At 30.6% G+C, this 8,904-nt stretch overlaps 1 protein-coding gene and 1 long non-coding RNA gene across 5 annotated transcripts in view; one reads left to right on the plus strand and one right to left on the minus strand.

The window, feature by feature from the left end:
• Positions 1-5,145, plus strand: part of LOC112029775 (uncharacterized) — a 7,401-nt gene extending 2,256 nt beyond the window's left edge. The window contains exons 3-5 of one of the 4 annotated variants that reach the window (XR_010631871.1): positions 393-430; positions 3,951-4,022; positions 4,771-5,145. This is a non-coding gene — a long non-coding RNA (uncharacterized LOC112029775). Of the gene's footprint in view, positions 1-392; positions 431-2,268; positions 2,492-3,950; positions 4,023-4,770 lie in introns of those variants that run through there. The other 3 variants (XR_010631870.1, XR_010631873.1, XR_010631872.1) reach the window with 3 other exon arrangements.
• Positions 5,146-6,075: 930 nt separating this feature from the next.
• LOC111992833 (uncharacterized) lies at positions 6,076-8,153 on the minus strand. Its single transcript, XM_024024687.2, has 3 exons — positions 7,535-8,153; positions 7,310-7,450; positions 6,076-6,454 (listed from the first exon to the last, which is right to left on the minus strand). Exons 1-3 carry the CDS (start codon positions 7,562-7,564, stop codon positions 6,140-6,142), a joined length of 486 nt encoding a protein of 161 aa, XP_023880455.2. The 5' UTR covers positions 7,565-8,153; the 3' UTR covers positions 6,076-6,139.
• Between the last annotated feature and the right edge of the window lie 751 nt (positions 8,154-8,904).

The following is an 8,904-nucleotide window of genomic DNA, read 5'->3' on the forward strand; positions in this document are numbered from 1 at the left end:
TTTTTTTCATGTTGTTTAAGAGATGGGCATTGGCATTGGATGCATATGCCAGATGTTGATAGAGCTTGGAAGGGTAACCTTCTTTTGGGTCTGATTACCTTGCCTATACCCTTGGGTGGAAGCAATTAGAAGAGAAGTGATTAAGCATAATATAGTTTTGACAATAGGTCAACAAATGAAGGGAATTCAGTAGCATAGGCAGAAATGCATAACATGGGGTGATGACTTCCATGATATGGCACTTTATTTTGGATAGAGGGGGGAGGGAGGGAAAGTACTCTAATTCTTGATGTGTATAACATACTCAAGTACCAAGCACTGAACAGTTTGTTTTTTTCTTTGTTTTTGAGGCCTTAGTAGAATTCTAATGGTATTTGGAACTTTGAATGCAGTTAGAAAAACATTCATAGATGCAGACGGATTGAGATGGGTACTTACACTTTATTCTTTCCTCCTTTAGTTTTATTAACTAAATCTTACAATACATTAATTTTAAAAAAAATTAATAATTAACAAATTTACGAATTTTAGTATTCTATATCTCTAAATTTTTCTTTGGTTTATTCAATTAGCAAATCACTGGTGAGTCTTTTACTTAAAACAAATACTTTGTATTTTGTCTTTTTAACTAGAAAGCCTCTAATTGTTTCAAGACCTACACTGTGCTTTATACTTTTTTTTTTTTGGGTGCTGATTTTGCTATTTTGCAGTTGCGTTAGTGTCTTCTCTTGTACTTTTAGCTTGGGATTTGTGATATGTTTCATTCTACTGTCTCGTAGGAATGTTAATTTGTATATTTCTTTGTTTTGTTCAGTGAAAATTTACTGATTATCAAAAAGCAATCACCTACATTTTTATTTATTTTAATTTTAGAGATGCTATCATTTGTGCTCTAACATTGGATGTGTGAATAAATTATTTTTTTATACATAATATGTAGCATATTAAGTGATGGGAACATATTAGATTAGTTACCTAAATCTATAATTCCCTTATCCTAATCAATTTTATTCATTTTACCCCTAAAACACTATCATATAATTGGATGGCTAAAGCTTATTTGCATGGGGAATTTTTAGACTACACCTTGAACAATTTAAAACAGAGTTTGAAATGTTAATGAAATTGGTAGTTCTTGTATGTACCGATACTTATAGATTAGTGATTGCATTTTTCTTTCATACCCTCCTTAAATTTTGTACTGCTTTTGTTCTTTTCTTTGATATGACAGCCAGCTAAAGGACCTCAGCCTAATGGGAGTTTAGCCTGCTGAATTTAAAATCTTTCTCATTTATGAGAACTATAAGAAAAACATGCATGTTTTCTAGCATTATAGAAGTCAATTAACCTAATCACGTCATCATTTTTTCGCTGAATATTTCTTAGAGATTATTGATTTTGGAGAGTTGTTAATGAGTAGTCCATGCAAAGTCTGTCGCTTGAGTCTAGGGAAATTGTTTGATATATGACTTGTGTGTGATAGTTTTCCGCTGTTTATGTAGGCCCTATAAATAGCTTTTAGGAACTATTATTGTGTACTGTTAGTGTTAACTGTATAGCTGTTCCAAGTAGCTTGATGTTGGTTTTATTGACTTGAGTAGGATTGTGGCTTAATTTGTTGATTTGATTTTTGAAAAATGAAAAATTCTATTTAAATAACCAAACTAGCTGTAGTGCTGTGTTTTTGTACTTGGGTCTTACATATAATGTTTATTCTTTGTTTTCTTGACCAAAAGTTTTCTTGTGGATTATTGATATGTGAATTGTAATAGTATTAGGATGCATTAAAAAACAGTTTGATGGAATTGTTAACTAAGAGGGGTAAAAAGAACAACCCTTAATTGAATTCATGTTTTAGTATTTTAAAAGATTGATTATCATTTTATTTTAGTTCCGTTAAACATTTGATGAAGAAATATGGAGTGGTTGTTGAATATTTATTTTTATACATGCATGTTATTAAAGTCAGCTTTGTTTTCTAAAAGTGTTTGCTTTGGAATATGGGATGTAAAGCGACCAAATTGGGATGAGTAAAACTAATAACATATATTCATAATACTTTGTTTTCTCCTTCTTCTATTAATCTGGAGCCTACAACATATTAATTCATTTTTTGACAATATTAAAAAATTAGTGACCTTTGGTATTTTATATCTCTCTTCTGTTTAATTTTGTTTTCAATTTGGTGATATATATATATATATATTTTTTTAAACAAATATTTTATATTATTGTTTCATATATATATTTTTTTATTTGGTATGATAGCTAGCTAACGGATGTTAGTTTAATTGGAGCTCAGCCTGCTGAATTAGGAAATCTTGCTCATTTGTGAAAGAGAAATATACATGTTTTGTTCAATTATAAAAGTTGTAAACTCATCATGTTATTATTTTGCTCAATAGTTCTTAAGGAGATTATTAATTTTTGGCAGTTGTTAATGAGTAATCCATACAAATTCCATTGTTTAAGTCTATGAAAATTGCCTATACATATGTTTTGTTTAGTGAAAATTTATTGATTTATCAAAAAGCAATCACCTACATTTTCATTTATTTTAATTTTAGAGGATGCTGTCATCTGTGCTCTAACATTGGATGTGTGAATAAATTATTTTTTTATATATAATATGGAGCATATTAAGTGATGAGAACATATTATATTAGTTACCTAAATCTGTAATTCCCTTATCCTAATCAATTATATTCATTTTACCCCTAAAACACTATCATACAATTAGATGGCTAAAGCTTATTTGCATGGGGAATTTTTAGACTACACCTTGAACAATTTAAAACAGAGTTTGAAATGTTAATGAAATTGGTAGTTCTTGTATGTACCGATACTTATAGATTAGTGATTGCATTCTTCTTTCATACCCTCCTTAAATTTTGTACTGCTTTTGTTCTTTTCTTTGGTATGACAGCCACCTAAAGGACCTCAATCTAATGAGAGTTTAGTCTGTTGAATTTAAAATCTTTCTCATTTCTGAGAACTATAAGAAAAACATGCATATTTTTTAGCATTATAGAACTCAATTAACCTAATCATGTCATCTTTTTTTTGCTGAATTTTTCTTTGAGATTATTGATTTTGGAGAGTTGTTAGTGAGTAGTCCATGCAAAGTCTGTCACTTGAGTCTAGGGAAATTGTTTGATATATGACTTGTGTGTGATAGTTTTCCACTGTTTATGTAGGCCCTATAAATAGCTTTTAGGAACTATTATTGTGTATTGTTAGTGTTAACTGTATAGCTGTTCCAGGTAGCTTGATGTTGGTTTTATTGACTTGAATTGGATTGTGGCTTAATTTGTTGATTTGATTTTTGAAAAATGAAAAATTCTATTTAAGTAACCAAACTAGCTGTAGTGCTGTGTTTTTGTACTTGGGTCTTACATATAATGTTTATTTTTTGTTTTCTTGACCAAAGGTTTTCTTGTGGATTATTGATATGTGAATTGTAATAGTATTAGGATGCATTAAAAAACAGTTTGATGGAATTGTTAACTAAGAGGGGTAAAAAGAACAACCCTTAATTGAATTCATGTTTTAGTGTTTTAAAAGATTGATTATCATTTTATTTTAGTTCCGTTAAACATTTGATGAAGAAATATGGAGTGGTTGTTGAATATTTATTTTTATATATGCATGTTATTAAAGTCAGCTTTGTTTTCTAAAAGTGTTTGCTTTGGAATATGGGATGTAAAGCGACCAAATTGGGATGAGTAAAACTAATAATATATATTCATAATACTTTGTTTTCCCCTTCTATTAGTCTGGAGCCTACAACATATTAATTCATTTTTTAACAATATTAAAAAATTAGTGACTTTTGGTATTTTATATCTCTCTTCCGTTTAATTTTGTTTTCAATTTGGTGATATATATATTTTTTTAAAACAAATATTTTATATTATTATTTCATATATTTTTTTTATTTGGTATGACAGCTAGCTAAAGGATGTCAGTCTAATTGGAGCTCAGCCTGCTGAATTAGGAAATCTTGTTCATTTGTGAAAAATGTAAGAGAAATATACATGTTTTGTTCAATTATAAAAGTTGTAAACTCATCATGTTATTATTTTGCTCAATAGTTCTTAAGGAGATTATTAAATTTTGGCAGTTGTTAATGAGTAATCCATACAAATTCCATTGTTTAAGTCTATGAAAATTGCCTATACAAATGTTTTGTTCAGTTAAAATTTATTGATTTATCAAAAAGCAATCACCTACATTTTTATTTATTTTAATTTTAGAGGATGCTGTCATCTGTGCTCTAACATTGGATGTGTGAATAAATTATTTTTTATATATATAATATGGAGCATATTAGTGATGTGAACATATTATATTATGTGCTTTTTCTGGTTGCATTTCTGGTTGTTGCGCATTTTCTGGTTGCTACATACTGTAATTTCTTCCTGCGTGTTGCTGCATTTTCTGGTTGCTGCGCATTTTCTGCTCACATTTTATGGCTGCTGCCCATTTTCTGCTTGCATTTTCTGGTTGCTGTGCATTTTCTGCTTGCATTTTTTGGTTCCTTGCATTTTCTGCTTACATTTTCTGGTTCCTGCCCATTTATTGCTTGCATTTTTTGGTTGCTGCGCATTTTCTGCTTGCATTTTCTGGTTCCTGCGCATTTTCTGCTTGCTGCATTCTATGATTTCTTCCTACACTCTATGATTTGTAGTGGAGAGAACTCAAGCCTCCAAATTTAAGTTTGATCAACTCCTTATTTTAGTTTAATTAAATGTACTTATTTGGTTATAGGATGGAATCAAAAATATTGAAAGCTTTGTCAAGCTCTCCGCTGATAAGAATTTTCTCATCCAAGTGAGAGCAATAAAGCTAGACAGCCCTACAGAGCCACGCTATAAGTTCAACATCGTTGCCATTTATGATTCGCCTCAAGAAAATCCATGAAAATGAAGTTCAAAAAGAACTATGTAATGCAAGACATCTCCTTTTGGAACTGTGTAAAAAAAATAGGCACATACAAAAGGCAAATAGATACATTATTCATATATAATGTATCACTTTGTCTTTTCATATAACTAAATGAAACCATCAAAACATTACCTCATTTTTGTTACTCCATTATGTGCCTATTATTACAAATCAACATTTTGGGTTTCTTTTTGCACATCATATATACTTATCATATGGTGCTTCTCAAAGCACATGTATATATTTGAAGTATGTATAACCTATATACTTATACTATAATGCATTTCAAAGCACATGTATATATTTGAACTTTATTAATATATTATGTTATGATGTATTATATTAGCTATTATAATCTTTATATTTCTTTTAGATGCGATCAATTTAATGTCCTTTTTGATGATAAAATACATATGCACTTTAAAAATTACTTTAAAAATCAATTGATTTATATTTTGCCTTAATGTTGAAAATATAATTTAAATTTAAACTTAATTACCTTTGTTTTTTTTTTACTAAAGCCAGCACGTGCAACCCCACCTAGTATTATTATAAAGACTTACAATACTTGGGCCTAACACTCTGGATGTACTTATTCAGCCAAAAAAAAAAATTTATTATTATCTTTATCTTTATTCTTTATTTACTTCTATATATTAAAAAAAATCAGAAAATTAGTTATAATTTCATAAAATGTCAAAAATACTAATAATTTAATTAGATAATAAGGTAAAAAAAAAGTATCTAGCTCTCATGGGAGTCCGAATTTGTTATACTCAAATCAAGGATCTGGGGCTTGGGCTTGGGCTAGTGTTAAGCCCACAAACCAATTTCTATTTTGGATTGATTTTCGCACATGCAAATCAAAAACCTCTTCATACCAACAATATCCCCTCCATTTCAAACGGAGATCATCCTTTTCCCAAAAGCTACATTGAATGGAACTTTTTAGTAGATTTATTTGGTTTTTCTAAAATTTTATCTGCACAATAATTTTGAGTCTGTTTTTAAGATGCATTTTTTCAAAACACTCTGCCTACATTTAAAAATAATAATAATAATAATAATAAAAGATGTCATTCAGGGCATTTTGTTCAGAAGTGACAAATTTTCATGATATTCTTTGGCTTTGGCTAAAAAAAGGATAAATAATTATATAAATAAATAAAAAGTAAGATCAAATTCAAAAACATTAAATGATAAGCAGTACATCTTTGGAGAACTCTTGCATTTGTTCACAAACCCTCTCTCGTTCTCCTTCATTCCATGATCTTTTTTTCCGTTCCCTCTTAGGCAATTGCCGATAGGAATCTACAAGGCCACATTTCTCTTTTGGGTCGATTACCAATCGTTTAAGAGCAGGAGCATTTTTGAGCAAATATATGGCAAATTTAATTTGACTCGAGCTGCCATAAAATCCAGCAAGATGAACCTCCTTCAGATGTTCATGGACATGGTCATTAGGCTCAAGCTCTCTACCTTGCTCAAAGTCTATTGAGCATGTCGTCTGCAATTAGAACAAGTATACACTAATCAAAATTAGAAGATAATTGAAACATGAGGTTTAAGCCTTAAAATGATACAAGATGGACACCAGTTCCCAAAATAAAAAAGAATCATGAAAATATATATAGGAAACCTAGAATAATTGACACACCAAACCAATTTTATTCCAGCAAATTATGCAAAGCTATTTGATGCCACAGATGAGCATCAAGAGTTTAATCTAAATAAGTATAAAGAACTCCATTATGTCATGATAATAATTTCCAATTCAATATAATTTTCAATATTTACCACATGAACTTCAACACGCACGTTTCTTTTAGTTTTGCAGGTAGTCGACAATAACTAAACTACTTATCGGACTTTTGATGCCTTGTTCAGGGTATTCTAGATAGATTCCTCATAAATATCATGTTTTTTCCTTATTAGTAAGTAAAAGATTTCGTTCCAGTAACACTTAACTCAAGATCAAAACAAAACACAAGATAGCGTAAAGAATTGCAACCAAAGAATTACAAGCAAAAAAATATCAAATTAGAAAACTCTATAAGAGTATCACTGTCACTGGGACCCAGGACAGTTAACCATCTAGGGAGTTGAGTTATTCTACTGCACAAAATGTCTCTTATTTCAACTATGCGGCAGAATGGGACTTTTTGCAAGGCTTTGGGCGGTTATTAGAGTGGGATTTGTAAAAATAAGAGAAAAAGGGACAGAGAGAGAGAGAGAGAGAGAGAGAGTTAGAAAAATTGGGACCCTTGAAACATATAAACAGAAGCAGTAAAACCATATTCCAAAGCCATGCTTGGAGTAGACAAGCATGAAAATAACTAGACAGTATACATATATGACTCACCTGCAAATAAAATTTCTGCAAAAGGGGAAAGGCTCTGAGAATAGCTGTCATCTTCAAGACGTCAAATTCCATCCTTCGACCGAAATACAGCTCCAACGTTTCAACCTTGCTGAAGATCGCAATGCTTTTAGGTATGGACACCTACGTAGTGAAAAACACTCTTATGATTACTAACAAATCTTTCACTTCAAAAAGAACAACAGAATTTTAATTTTTTGCACATACCCAATTAACAATGGTAACAACATGTAGCATCCTCAGATTAGGGAGGTCTTTTGCAAGTTGATGGAAAATATAATGCGCACTTTGTTCATGGCTTACTTGGCAATACACTTCTTCCAGCTTAGGGACTAAAAGCAATGAATGTTTAGCCCATAAGGTAGAATAATATTCATATCTACAGAGATTCAAAGCCGATAGCTCAATTTCCTTAACCCCACGGCAACCGTCAATGATTATAGTCCTCAAATGCAGTAATGGGGCAAAAATCCTTAATTTAAAAGGAAGCTTACAGTTAATCAAAAACAGACTGAGAAGTGGTTCAAAAAAAAAAAAACAGACTGAGAAGGCTCAAACAACAAGAACAGATGGTCTGCACCTCAGATAGGACTAAAGGTACTTCCACTAATTCGAGGATTCTTAAATATTTGGGTAAATTAGGTCCCAATTTGCATGCTTGCAACCTCAGACAATTTAATTTGAACTCTGTGGCTTGAGAAAGAAGCTCACTACCAAAAACATACATTTCTTCCCTTTTGTATCCGCTGGCAGGCCCAAGACACTTCCAGCCACAATCGAAACATATAGTGGTGTTTTCAGCACCCATTTTATTGGCGAAACTGATCCATTGTTCACAATAATTTTTAAATTCTTTACCTTTTTTTAATTTTTTAATTTTGTTTTTTAAGGATTGAAATCAGAAGTTACTTTTTAACTCCAAATCCCAACCAGTGTGTCCTATTTGGGGGAAGAGTTTTTCTAACGCTAGAACTTTGATATCACAACTTTAACCTATGTTGAGGTAAATTTTTTTTTTTTTTCATATTTGTCACTTGCCTCAAATCTCAATCCTATCCAATCATATATATTCATTTACCAAAAAAATACTCAAATATCACACATAAAATATTTTGGGCCTCCATAAATATTTCTCCATCTCATCATAAGATTGGGCCACAAATATTTTTTTAACTCATTACCTAAATTGGGTTACAATATAAACCATCACAAAAATCTCAAAAACTTATATCTTATCCAATTTTATTATCATTATTTAGCTAAGTCCAAAATTGGCCATATGAGCTCAATTCTTAATTCTTACTTGATAACAAGTTTGATATCTTCATAATTAGCCAATTCTTACACACAAATATATGATTTCAATACTTTTTTAGTGTTCATTTTTTGATAGACAAATTCCCCCAATATTTCCTACACCAATAAAGGAGGAAAACAAGGGAAAACAAGTTGTTAATCATTTCAAACTACCTTAATCATGAACTCCACATGTATACTCAATTTCTAATTTACGCAAATCAAACCAGCAAAACATTTAATGCAAAATATTTAATACCTCAGCATCTCTAGTACAACTA

The sequence above is a fragment of the Quercus suber genome, unplaced genomic scaffold (genome assembly GCF_002906115.3).
Source record: "Quercus suber isolate HL8 unplaced genomic scaffold, Cork oak 2.0 scaffold_247, whole genome shotgun sequence".
In the NCBI taxonomy this organism is placed as follows: Eukaryota; Viridiplantae; Streptophyta; class Magnoliopsida; order Fagales; family Fagaceae; genus Quercus; species Quercus suber.